Source organism: Cinclus cinclus, chromosome 3 (genome assembly GCF_963662255.1).
Source record: "Cinclus cinclus chromosome 3, bCinCin1.1, whole genome shotgun sequence".
Taxonomy (NCBI): domain Eukaryota; kingdom Metazoa; phylum Chordata; class Aves; order Passeriformes; family Cinclidae; genus Cinclus; species Cinclus cinclus.
In genome coordinates, this window is record NC_085048.1 from 5,695,118 (window position 1) to 5,709,160 (window position 14,043).

The following is a 14,043-nucleotide window of genomic DNA, read 5'->3' on the forward strand; positions in this document are numbered from 1 at the left end:
GGCACAGACACGGTTCCTGGCTCTGACTGATCTACAGCACTCTGTTCATGCCTCATTTAAAAGCCTAATTTCTACATCTGCCAGAAAGTGAGAATATACATCAATCATCCAGGAACTTAATTAAATATGCCATAATCTTCCCTAAGGAGTAAATGCACCCTCACCGATTTCATGTGAAGGGACCAAAACCAGTTTCCTTTTGAGCACAGAAAGAAATCTGTTCCATTAGATCCCCAAGATGCCAGCCTGTCACTGCTGCAGCTAAAACACCTGTCCCAAAACTGCTTGCACATACCAAATCTGTTAACTCACTTCCAGCATATTCCTTTTACTCCGCACCAAATCTCCAACGTTTTGCACCCAGGGACAGTTTCGGTCTCTAATTTTGTGGCTATGATGATTATGGCACTGCACCATGACAGGAGATGACCTGGACTCAGGGAATGGAAAAGGAGCACGGTCTGTGTCCAAGTGGCCCATCTTGCATTCCCAGTGAAGTAGGACAATAAAACTCACCTTATGCTGAGGGCATACAAAGATGCTCTTCACTATTTAGAAGTGCTAATGAGTCTTCCTGGTTCTCAGATGTTTATTTTACCAAACCATTGCATTTAAAACACCAAAGATTCCTCTCAAGTTAAAGACGTGGAAGTCAGATTCTAACATTCTCAACTCTGTAAACAACTGTGCCAAGTGAGTATTTTTCAACAGCTGATAAGCTGTAGTTACATTTTTAAATTGTTTTTGAATGAAAAAAATCTCTTCTCTGAGGCTACCAATGCTGCTTGATGTCCAGCAGTGTTTTTTACTGCTGCAATACTGAGGAATGAGTGTTAGTGGGATTTGTTTTTCAATGAAATTCTAAACATAGTAAATGCACAACTGAGAACAGCAACACTATTTTAAACCCGCCGCTGCAGTTAACTAAAATTGATTCCTCTAACAAGTGCTAAAAATAGAAAGAAGAGAGCACACAATGGCTTTTCGTATTGCTCCCTGCAGGCTCCTTAAATCTGGGTGAATTTGACCTTCACACAAAGCTGTCCCAGAGTGTGGGACAATGAGTGATATTTCACATTCCACTGCTCCAGCACAGGAATTGATTTATTACCCAGCTAGCTCAGGAATTCGTTTACATGTTTCCATTTATAACACTGCTGCATCAAAGGAAAAAAAAAAAAAAAAAAGGAGGGTTTTGGGTTTTCTTTTATTCAGCATTTTAGAAGCAAAGTATTACTCCTGGAAATAATAATATGCAATACTGTATGAAGTCTTCCATCTGACTGCCTTTTTCTATGGGCTTTCCTGCTGAAGGGGAACAAATCATAGGAATCTCCTGATATATATTTTCCTCTTGTGAGAGATTCCGTGTGAAAAAGATAGATAATCCTGCAAACGTTGTGAATCATGAAACATCTTCCTACACCCCATGCACTCCAGCCCCGAGTTCCTTTGGTGCAGTTGCACAAAAGCTCCAATGATAAGATGTCTGCAATTGGAAGCTGCTCTCAGAGCGAGCAAGCAGCATTCCCAGTACAGCTGGGGAGAAAACAATTCTCTCATCCCACAAGAATTTCAAAAATAAACTGCTAAATTTTCATGAGCTCACCCCCACAATTGTTATTAGATTGGATCTGAAATGTTTTATTTTGGTATGAAGATAATTTAATAGGCTATTTTTTCCTGGTGGCTTATGAATGTAAATTAGATTAATTTGCAAATGATACTGCTTAGACCTGAAACTGGAACCTTTCTCATTTTTTAAGTTCTAAAACAGGATGCTTTAACAACTTTGAAAAAAAACTATTTGTAAAGATGACTTAATTAAATCAAAAGTAACCCCCTCCCATGTAAAGTTTTGGTTTCATCAGAGGAGCATTTTCCAAGGGAAAGCATTGCTTGACAATCCCAGCTAGCTTCAATTCCTGGCATTAGCTGAAGATGGGAAGACAGAAGAAAGCCTGGATGCATTATCCATTGACATTTATCCTGTGCTAACAGAGACTACAACTTACCTCACTCCTCCTGCATAGTTTTCAGCAGGAAATGAGCATTCCTAACAGAGCAATCCCACTGGGACTGGGAAACAGTAGTTCTCTCTCAACAAATAACATGAGAGATTCTCCACTCCAGTGGAGGTGCACTGTTTCAAGTGAGAAATCTGCACCTTGGAATGCAGTACTGAGCAGATGTCGTGTACAGCAAAAACTCCTCACATCCATAGCCAAACATTTGTCCAGTCCTCATCTAAACCATCAGCTGCCTCATCTAGGCACAAACCCCAGCACAATAAATGGTGTAAGCAAAGCTTTGATCAACTCTCACACACAATTCTGTGCTTACACATGGCAAAATTCATTCTGAAGGAAAGAACCAGGTGACATCCATCAACTGAAATCCAAATTTTAAAGCAACTTCCAGCTTTATGCCAACTCCCTCTACAGTTATAATCTACACTGGTATTTCTTGTCTGCTTTTTCTGACATGTTTTCACCCAAGGACCACAAGCTTACCTGGTCCAAGCTTGGAAACTGCATAAAGGAGGTCGTAGTTGATGACAGGTGTTGCATCATCTATTGGTTGCCACCCTACAGGTGGGGAGGCTGGAGGCGAGATGAGAAACTGTTTTGCAGGCTGTGGTGGTGCCAAATGAAGCTTGTCTCCATCTGTCTCAGAGGTCTGAATCTTTAAAGCATAACAAAGACACTGTTTAATACAGGAGAGAATCACAGAACAGTTTGGGTTGGAAGAGACCTTTAAAGGTCATCTCTCTCCTCCAACCCTCCTGCCATGCTCAGAGCCCCCATCCAGCCTGGCCTTGAATACTTCCAGGGATAGGGGCATCTACAACTCCTCTGGGCAACCCGTGCCAGTGTTCCACCACTCTTACTGTAAAAGATTTCTTCTTACATCCAGCCTAACACAACCTCCTTTTAGTTTAAAACTATTTTCTCCTCATCCTATTGCAACAGGCCCTACTAAAAGGTCCATTCCCATCTTTCTTGTAAGCCCCCTTGAAGTAGTGAAAAGCCACAGTGAGGTTTGCCTGGAGCCTTTTCTTCAGCTGATCACCCCCAGTTCCCAGCCTGTCTCCACAGCGGAGGGGCTTCATCCCTCTGAGAACCTCTGTGGCCTCCTCTGGCCTCAATCCAACAGGTCCATGCCTTTCCTGAGGCTGGGACCACCGGGCTGGACACAGGACCCCAGGTGGGATCTCACTGGATCAGAGTCATGTCCCCATCACCCTGTGGGTGATGCAGCCCAGGATATTTGGGGTGCCAGGGCACATTGCCAGCCTGTGTCCAGCTTCTCATCCCCACAGGATGGCTAAATGGAATGACTGCTCAAATCACACCCTTCTCATCCCAAATGCCACCCAGGCAGGGCTTCAGCGTCAGTCTCAGAAGAGAAGGCCTGGAGATGAATTTCATCTCAGCCTTACAGATGGTGCCTCTGCAGTAAATGCACAGTGTGGGGCTGTGACATCAGCAAAGCTACAATGTCTGTGGCTCTTGTGTACTTTTTCTAAGGATAAATGCAAAGCTTTGGTAGCCACAGCTGCTAGTTCAGAGATTTTTGAGGCTGTAAAGGTACTTGTTGTGATCTGGTCCAAATGCCTAAATAAAAAGTGACATTGCACAAGTAACTCCTGAACCAAGACCTTGTAAGTAACTTCAGAAAGCTTTATATAGCTTTTATTTCTTTAGTTGAAGTGAAAAAGGAATCTATGATGCTCCTTAGTCATTTGCAACCAAGCGTCCTTGTTTTATTTCCATCTTAAATTATCTACTTTAATTCCTGCTCTTTTCTAGTATGTAGAAGAAGCCTTGACATAAATGAACTGTAGTCAAGCCATACCATGACCAAGGTTGCAACCGGCTCGAGCACAGAAGCAATAAACTCTATTTCCATGACAGCAAACATGCCAGGGTCCTGGGATGGCACCCTGCTGTACCAGAATGGGGTTTGCAAAGAGCCAGTCTGAATCTCTCAACTCCATGTTCCCCAGAACTTGTAGGTCTGGAAGTGGTTATTCAGCCTGGCTGAGGCCAGACACTGCTCCAGACACTGCTGCTTCCACATCTTCATTCCCTGAACACAGCTAATAAGCTCTTGTAAGACTATGTGTACTAAAGAGCGTAGTGCAGGTACCAGAATGGTTCTGCAGGAGACCAGCTTAGATAGGGAGACTAATCACTATTGTGCAAATTTTTCTTTTTCTTGTTATCACAAGTTTTCAATTAGCCTCTTGAATGTACAGTTAGAAAGAAACCATTCTCAGATCTGCTTAACTTCACATTTTGAAACCTTTCAGAAAAAAGTCAGAGCCAGATTTAGGAGATAGAGCAGGTTTAGGGCATAGAAAATGGGATGAGGCAGATTCTTAACACCTAAATCCAGCTCTAAGATCTTCTGAGCTCATCTAACTTGTTAAGCACACTGTTTTTTTCATAGCTATAGCTTCCCATCTTCCTGTGGTTCTGCTCCTGCCTAGGCTCAAAACAGCTCCTATTCTGACCAGGATGAAGAAGCTCATAATTTAATATTAGTGCTTGCCTGATACCTTCAAGTGAGCCAGCCCTTATCCTCAGACCTCTGAAAGGCCAACCTGGCAGCTCAAAGCACATCTACAATGCTTATACACACTAGTGGGTATCTCACAAGCCACAGTAACCACATCAGTTTTTTAAACTGCATTCAGAGGAGGTGGTGGTTTGGTTCTCAACCTCCCCCAATTTTCTCTATTCTGGCTGGGGCCCAGGCTGCTGCAGGAGATCTACACTCTCTCTCTGTTGGCCACCTGACAGTTCCAATAGATAGATATAATCACCTACTGTGAGTGGTTTTCTTCCCCTACCTTCTTCCTTTGACTTGGACTCAATAAATTCATTTTAGAGAATTCAGTATTTGTAATTCATGTATTCAGTAAGGAAAAGCCAAAAAGGCAGAAGGAAGCCTGATTGCAGCTCAGGGTTGCAGCCAAATACGTAATCCGGTCCCACCTTTTTTATTCACTTGGTTTCTTTACATTAGCACTTTCTTATGGTTAGTTAAGAGAGTTACCCACAGACAGCATGCAGTGCTGTAAATCACCTCTAAGATACATAACTCTGTGTGTTGGATGAGCTACTTTAGTCCTAAGTGGTCTTTAAATTTACTGTAGACCCTCAAGGCAGAAACAACTCAGTCAGCACAAGGAGGTTTAAGTAATTTTCTATCAGAGAGATTGGGCATGGGAGAAACCTTTATTACTTCTATTCAGTATTAGTGCATAGCTTTTATAGAAATATTGTGCAGTAACACAGAAGTAGATTCCAGATTTCATTACCTGTGCAAAATACAACTTTAACTTCTTCCCTCTGAACTGTGTTTCATGCAGCTCTATTCTGGCTCGAGCAGCTGATTTGGGACTGCTAAAATTTATCCGCACACGCCTGAAGCTTTTGAACAGCTGGAATGTCACGCAGTCATCATAGGCACGGAACAAACCTTCAAATTTCTCCTGCAAAGGAAAAAGAAATAATCCTGAAGATTAACTTTGTGGTCTGTCATATCGGTCTGAGTCAAACAACAATCTGAAATTTGACAACTGTTTAAGTACGAGGTTTCAACCTGTGGCCTTTGGGGACAGGTGCCCATAGACAAATAAAGGCTCTGTGAAAAAAAATTAAGGAAAGCAGAGGTCTGGTAGTGCTGAACTCTGCAAAAGATTTAAGGCAAGAAATCTTCAAACTGAGAACCCAGAAGCTATTGAACTTCTCATAAAAGCTGAGCAAACCTTTGACAGTGACATAAAATGAAGCTGAAAGGGCACATGACTGAAAACACCAGACAACAGTGGGCTCATCTGCACAGAAGCAGCTATTGTGCTGAATTACAGAGGAGTCAGCAGACAAAGGCTGCAGCTGAGGGGTACATCCACAGCAGCACTGCAGGGTCATTTTGTATTGCATGAAATGTTTTTCTGGATGTTTTGTCGTTCAAATACTTAAGAGAATACACACTTGTTCTTTGAGAGGTCCTGCAGCATCTGGAAACAAATTGGAAAACTGAAAACAGTGATCTGTCCCAAAGACAAACTTCAGGCTTCAAAATGTTCAGCTGTAGAAACACTCAAAGCTCATGACAAAAACAGAGATATTTTAACATTGTAAAGGGAAGGTCTAAAGTTTACCACATGCATGGACTTAGAGAACAGAAATTCAAGGCACTTTGGCAGCCTTGGAGGTTTGGACTCCATGATTTCTCTGCAAGCTGTGAGCACACAAAGGACTAGTTCCACACCATCAAATAATCCCAAAGTCCTTAAATAAATTCTGACACTTGCACAGATCTTTTCATTCACGCAAGCATTGATTCATAAAATGCCAAGACTGAAAGGGGGCAGTTATTATTTAGTCCAGCCTTCATGTTTACTCAGATTTCAGACTGCCATCCAGTGAGTCAACATCAAATCTGAGCATTTTAACTACTGCAATCAAGAGCTGAAATTTTTTAAGGTTGAGAATCAGCCAGACCAAAGCCCCTGCTTTTAGGAGTGCTTTATTCTGGAAAAAAAACAAACAAAAAACAAACAAAAAACCACCGGTAAGATGATTTGCCACACCATTTCATATACACTGAGGGCTGTTATGTTAGGGGTTTGTATAATTACCTTATAACATACTAATATTAACCTTATACAATACAGTATTGTATAATAACCTAATGTACATTGACAATAACCTAATGTGGATGCCCCATCCCTGGAAATGTTCAAGCAAAGTTGGATGGGGCTTTGAACAACCCAATCTAGTGAATGGTGTCCCTGCCCATGGAGGGGAATTGGAATGAGATGAATTTTAAGGTTCTTTTCAATTCAAACCATTTCAGGATTCTGTTTTCTTTGCTATCTCTGCAAGCCCTCACATTTTTACATGTTTTAAAATACAGCTTTGTTGCTTCTCATCTAGGAAAACAACTTCTTTTCCCTTACAGTGGACAACTGGTAGACACTAGAGAAGATAAAGAAAATGCAGTTTATGTAATAACATCAATACTCCAGTTCTCATCTATTGAGCTTACAAGCAAAACAAAGAATTCAGAACTTCTCAGAAAAATGCATCCTGAAGCAAGTGCAGCTGCATCAGGGAGCACTAACAGCACCATGGCAGTAGCTTCTGTCACAGTGAGACATTGTTATGGAGTTAATAGGGAAACAGCCCAGTCCCACCGCCAGGGCTGTGACACCACAACACATGTGCCCAATCTCCTTTCATTCACTGCCAACTTTGTGGTCTTCCTCCCCAGACTGATATTCCATTGCTGGCACCCTTTCAAAGGAACCTCCCTATGGTCTATTAAGCTTTCATGATTTTCATTTCATTCTGCCTGACCTCACTCACCTCTTCCTCTCACCGCAGGAGATACTTTGGAGGAATGCAAAAAGAAAAGAGAAAAGGGAGGCGAGAGCTCTGTGGTTTGGCAGAGGGTGATAAAGGCATGCAGAAATCCCCAAAACAGTGTGAAGAGCACAGGTTTGTACAAGCAGGTCTAATCTTACCACCCAGTATTCAAATTGTTACATTTCACACCTCAGTTATGCTTTTTATCTGCTTTGCTTATATTTTTGAAAAAAATTACATTTTCCTGAGCAGAAGCCTACATTCAGTGGCATTTGTAAAAAGGTCAGCCAAAAGCAGCAGTCATCTCAGTCTTGTCCTGACTGGAATTTTGATGCTACAACCTTCATAGTGGCCAGGGAAAAAGGGCTGGGGGAAGGGAGAGAAAGGGACAGGGGCTCAATGTCTGTCTAAGTAGGACTCACACAGCATTCAGAAACACAGTCCAAATAAAAAATAAAGTGACTAATTAAAGCTTATGTCTTCATGTTGTCTTTATTACCTACTTCAGACCTCTTCTGTACATTTTTAAAATTAAGTAAACAAACTTAAATACATTTTAGTGGGGGACTTGGCAGTGCTGGGTTAACTGTTTAATCCTAAAGATCTTCAACCTGAACTACTCTATGATTCTGTGAGAGGTATAAAGGTGTATATATATAAATATATATATAAATGATCAAGATAGGATGATCAAGATATTATAACAGAAGTATCATAAAGCAAAGAATTAGCAGCAAAGTGAACATTTCCCAGTAGCAGCTCTCAGTTTCTCTATGAGTCAACAATGAAATCATTCATCATATTGAAAAAAATGTTCCACCAAGAGTGGAAGGAACCATGCATGGACTTGTCTGGACACTGGGAAGTATCTATTCCAACTGACTATTTATTAATAAAGAGATGCTGCCTGTCTGGATGCAGCAGTCAGGGCTGTCTGCTTGCCCTCTCTGTAACACAACCCAGAGTCCAGATCTTGGTGAGGGACCTAACACAACATTAGGGAGGATACGATTCCAAATGTGGGTCCAAGAACAGTAAGCACAAAGAATGAGCTGGGCACATTCCTGGACTACAGAGACTCACTCTGATTAGGCACTGAAAGGGATAGATGGAGAACTGTAAAAAAAGCTGATTATGTCCTGGATGCTGTTGCCACACTGGAAGAACTTTAAAGCACTATGAACTTTATTCTGCTTGCTTTTCAATTTGATACTGGCACAGCTTTAGAGACTCAGCCTTGATTAACGCTCCTGAAAATGCTGTGGGGAGGAGGGAAATCAAGCCCTCTATTTGATATTATTACAGGGCACTCTATCCACAATTGGAAACTCTTCCCCTGCACTGACTGAAACTGCAACTCCCATTAAAAAGATTCATACATCTGGATTTTTCTACATTTTCAGCTGATAATAATAATGACCTCAGCAGAGGTCATTAATCATCAAGTGAAGTTAATGGCCCTCAGCTGCATTTGAGCCATCCCCACTCCTCCCAGCTTGATATAAATTCCCAGGAAACGCCTTATGCCTTAATTGCTATTGCCTGTGACTTCTAATATCTGCTGAATGCACTTATCTGGATAAAAGTCTTTCAGAGTCATTCCAATCTATAAGAAAATTTATCATATACATTTTAAAGACCTAAGCAAATTCTTTCCCTTTCAAGTTTTGTGGATAAATTATTCAAGACTCATAAGCCTCTCAATTTGGGACTTTTAAAGTGCTTTTAGGATGTGGTACTTTTAAAATGCTTTTAGAAAGTAAGTCTTTGAACTTTCAGAGCACTTTGCAAACTTGTGGGAAAAAATGGAAACAACCAAAGTTGAGCAGCAGGGTTGCTATTCTTAAAAAGTCAAAATGTAGAAAGTAATGAGTTACACATTTATTTCTGGGATTTGGGAATGTCTTCATCCATCCCAAATATGTCTCAATGAGGCCCAATTAATGCTCTGAAAAATGTGAGCAAGGTTCACTTCACCAGTTCTCACTTCTTCCTCCTGGAACCTGTGCCCTCTCTTCATGTCATTATTCCTTTGCCCAACACTGGGCACCTTTCCCCAGTTCTTTCCTGTTACCTTCTGTCAGCTCCCATCACTCAGTCTCTCTAGCAGTTTCCAAAGTTCTTTTTTTGTTTGTTTTCTAAATTAATGAAATTAGCACAAAGTACGACCATACTAACTAAAGCTGATGATTACTCGAGCTTGATGGTTATCATTTAGGAGAGCCAATGCTGAGAACAAACAGAGCATCATGCAAGGAAAAAATAAACACTGGAGTGACAGACAGGAGCTCAAAGCCTCAGAGGACAAGGGCACACCTATGCCCTCCTAGAATAAAAACTATTTCTAGCACTAAATGGGAGCTCATCTGGGACCAAGACCCTGCAAATCACATGATAACAGTGCTCAGTGAAATGCAGCCATAGGGAGGTAAACAAGATGCTGGGTATATTTGGAGAAGTACTTCCAATAAAGCAAGGAGAGTATTAACAGCACTGTACAGAGCCCTATAGCAGCCCATTAAAAATGCAGGGTTTGTTGCCTGTATCCTAAGTAGATTAATGGGAACAGATCCAGCTAAAGGTTATAGGGAGGTGCTGGAATGAGTCTAGAAGACAACAGAGCTGGGGAAGGGTCTGGAGCACAAGTCTGATGAGAAGCAGCTGAGGGAGCTGGGGTGGGGGGGGTCTCAGCTAGAGGAAAGGAGGCTCAGGAGAAATATTCTCCCTCTGCACAACTCCCTGACAGGAGGGGGCAGCCAGGTAGGGGTCTGCTCCCAGGGAGCAAGTGACAGGATAAGAGGACATGGCCTCAAGCTGAGCCAGGGGAGGTTTAGGCTGGCATTAGGAAGAATTTCTCCACTGAAAGGGTTGACAGGCATTGGAACAGACTGCTCAGGCAATTGGTGGAGCCACCATCCCTGGGAGTACTCAAAAGGCAAGTGCATGTGGCACTTGGGGACATGGATTAGTGATCATCACAGCAGTGCTGGGTTAATGGTTGAATTCAATGATCTTAAAGGTCTTTTCCATCTTTAACCATTCCAGAATTCTATGAATTAACAACTTAATAAATAAGAAACGAAAATACTTGGCTTATTTAGCAGAACAAAGCAAAGCCTGAGAGGAGATGGGACAGTCATCAGTAATTTACCAATGCTGTTCAGAGCAAGGACAAATCACACTGTATGGAGTAAATCTAGAAGACTACGTTGGCATAAAACAAGTGGAAACCGTTGGCATAAACAGATTTAGTCTAGAAGTTAAAGAAGGTTTCAAACATCAGAGTAATGATCCAGAAACAGCATTCCAATTACAGCAGTGGCAGCAAATTATTTTTTTAAGATTGAATTTGGTTAGTTCGTGTGAGGGACTATGACAAAGTATCGACACAATGAGCATTGTAAAACATGACAGCCATAATTAGCAAGTGAATTGGGTTCTGACACAGCAAGTTCCTGTGATTTATTTCTAAACATTTCTTTCATGAATAGCTCCACTGGTATTGTGTTCATTCAGGACAAAAGCCAAGGCCTAATTCAAATCAATGGAAGCCTTTCCACAGACATCAGCAAGCTCTGGATTAGAGCCCCAGAACTCAGAACCCAAATTACATTTTATTATTCAGTGTGTTTACACTCATTATCACCCTTGCTACACATTTGATTTAGGAGAAGGCTGTGATTTAGAACTTTAGTCTAGTGCTTTTCCTAGAGTTTTGCAAGCAAATAAAGAAAGCATTTTTCTTATTTTAATTTTTCCTGTTCATTCATGTAAAAGATACTCCAAGGAACTAATCACAATAGAGAAAGGGATATAATTCACAATTATGAAATTAGCTTTTCCTGAAATTAGTTCTGTACTGGATATAAATATCCCTGTAAGACATAAATTTCTATCTCAGAATTGAATGCATTTTGTTTCCAGACAAGCTATGCTGGTTGCAAACCTACAAAGCTCTCATGAGGCACAAGAAAAAAGAATCTGGCAAAACTGTGGAAGCTGTGCACTGAAGAGCCTTGTAGCAAAAACAATCTAAGAAGAGACTAATTCCCTGTTTACAGCAAAGAGAATGGGGACACCAGTTACTTCTAGAGGGATAAAAGAGTCATTAAGATTATACACTTTTACCAAAAAAAATAAAAGAGAAGCCTAGAAAATATGAGCTGAAGTGTTTTCAGCATTGAGATATGTCAGTGCCATGTGAAGGGTATTACAATGACCTAGCCTGGATATTGTGTGTGGCTATTCTCATCCAGAATTAAGGAAGATGAAGGAAAGATGGAAGAGCAACAGAAGACTGCAAGGATGATCAGAGAAGCTGTGAACCTGTCACAGGAAATAAAGGTAGATGATAACCATCCCTGGAAGTGTTCAAGGCCAGGCTGGACAGGGACCTGAAGAACCTAATGCAGTGGAAGGTGTCCCTGCCCATGGCAGGAATGAGAAAGTCCCTTCCAGGTCCAACTGTTCTGCGATTCTGGGATCTTGCCTTGGGAAACCGAACCCAAAGCATGAGGTGTTTCCTGCTCCGTGTGTGTAAGGAAATCAATAAATAATGTGAAGGGAAAGAGATTAGCAGAATTAAAATAACCAACAGTGTTGATATCAAACAAAGACTACCTGTTAAAATATTTAGTCTTCAATTGATGAAGTTATTTAGCACTAGACCTGTAACATATCAAAATGCCACTGGCACAGAAATAGAAAAAAGCCTAATAACTTTGATGAAAAAGGTAAGAAGGAAAGCTTATAGAAGAGCACTATGCATTTCTGTGGTTCTCGAAGACAAAAGGAGAGAAAAGACTAGAGGGGCAAAAAAGGGATTCTGATCTGTCTAATGAAAATTTAAAAGAACTGGGTTCACCCGAAGTGCTTTTAACAATTATTTAATGAGCCACACAAAACAAGCAAGCAGCTTGATACAACTCACATGTGAAAATTCCTTAAAGCAAGAACTCCCACAAGAAGCCAGTGTAAGCAACAGCTTCTTCAATGATCAAATTCTCTACTTCTAAAAAGATGAAACTCATTGGGAAATCCTGGTAGTGCATATGAAAAATCACTATTGATTCTTAGTTAAAATTCCAGGAGTGCTGTAAATAGAGAAAAATATTTTAAATCAGTGATGATAAATAGAGAATTCCAATGGGCTCATCCAGTTTCTTTCAAGTAATGGCAAGAGAATAAAATACAAATTTACCATTGAGAGATCCCCTTAAGGAAAAGGTCTCCAGGTTGTAGCTTTTTATTTCACCTTTCACTGTAGGTAGTTGTAGCTGAGAGTGTGGGATCTTCCTATTCCCTCCCTTCAAGTAGGAGAGGGTGTTATTTGAATAAAATATTCACACTGAATGTTACTGTCTGAATGTTGGTTTGCAGAAAGTTTCTTCTGTTACCAAAGGGAATCCCTCATACAATACCACAGCTGGCAACAGCAATGGAAAAATGTGTCTTTCCACCTGTCATTCACCAGGGTACATTTAAGAAGGACGTTTCTACATGTGAGACATTGTGAAAGGGGGAAAACCAGGGAACAGTGGCTATTTTGTCAGGTAATCAGAATCACAAAGTACTCTGCAATGACCTCCTGGTTACTGTACTGTGTACAAGTTTGTTCCCCACCTTGGAACTCAGTGCAAAGCCTTGCTCATCTCTTCTTTAAGTTACATTAGAGCATTGAGATAGGGCTGGAAGGAGCTTGGGTTTATTTACATTAAACATGGCAGTAATTAGCATCTTACAAAACTGAACAATTCTCTCAGTACATGAACAAACCAACACAGTTTGCTACCCCAGTCCATTCAATTTGTTGTTCTACGCTTGGTTTTCTCTTGTTTTCAAGAGGTGAAGGTCAGGTAAATTGTGAACCAAAGATGAAAAAAACAGTAAAGCCAAAAACAATTTTAAGGCTGGGCTTCAAGATGGGGGTTGTTACAAAATGCATTAAATCTTGCTCTCTCCAGTAAAATAAAGATTGATTTGCCTGCACTACTGCAATCCTGGTAAAGGGAAGCCTAATGTCTCTAAGGTTTACTATGCGAAGAATGCAGTTTGTATTCCAGAAGTGATGCTCAATGGCCTTGGTGCTCTGCAATTTGCAGTGAACCAACCCTACTCTTCAATTTGCAGTGAACCAACCCTAAACAGGAGCACACTGGCCACAAAACACGGCCGTGGTCCATGGGTCACATGTCCTGCTGTCCTATCCTTACACATTGGGCTACTCAGAGGCATCTGCACAGAACTTCGAGATCCTGAAGGATGCATTCAGTGTTCTGCCCTCCACATTGTGCCAAAATCATTATGACAGCAGAAATATTTAATCACTGAAATGAAATATTTGCATTATTAAGTAATGCTTACTGCTTACAATGTCTTGTTCCAAACTGGGACTTTGAGAAAGTGTAACAGACATTATACAGTGTTGTGAAGAAATTTGTAACTCATCATCTCTCAAGCAGACCTGATGGCAAAATAGGTCAGGAGCTGGAAGAAGTTTGCTGGTCTCACCTCACACTGGGATTAAGGCAGGAAGAGGCATCCATCCCTCACCAGCCCTCCTGCATTATGTGCCCACCACGGCATGACAGCACTGCAAACATCCCGGAGAACAGAACAACACAGATGTCCCTCTTGAAAAATCAGCTGAACCAAATAA

At 41.1% G+C, this 14,043-nt stretch overlaps 1 protein-coding gene across 2 annotated transcripts in view; it reads right to left on the bottom strand.

Annotated features, from left to right (window-relative positions):
• The window catches only part of RCAN2 (regulator of calcineurin 2), a 70,602-nt gene that overhangs the window by 5,154 nt on the left and 51,405 nt on the right, over positions 1–14,043 (bottom strand). For both annotated transcript variants that reach the window (XM_062488413.1, XM_062488414.1), the window contains exons 2-3: positions 5,330–5,503; positions 2,514–2,685 (exon numbers count right to left, since the gene is read on the bottom strand). In XM_062488413.1, coding sequence (XP_062344397.1) covers positions 2,514–2,685; positions 5,330–5,503 — 346 coding nt within the window. The remainder of the gene's footprint in view (positions 1–2,513; positions 2,686–5,329; positions 5,504–14,043) is intronic.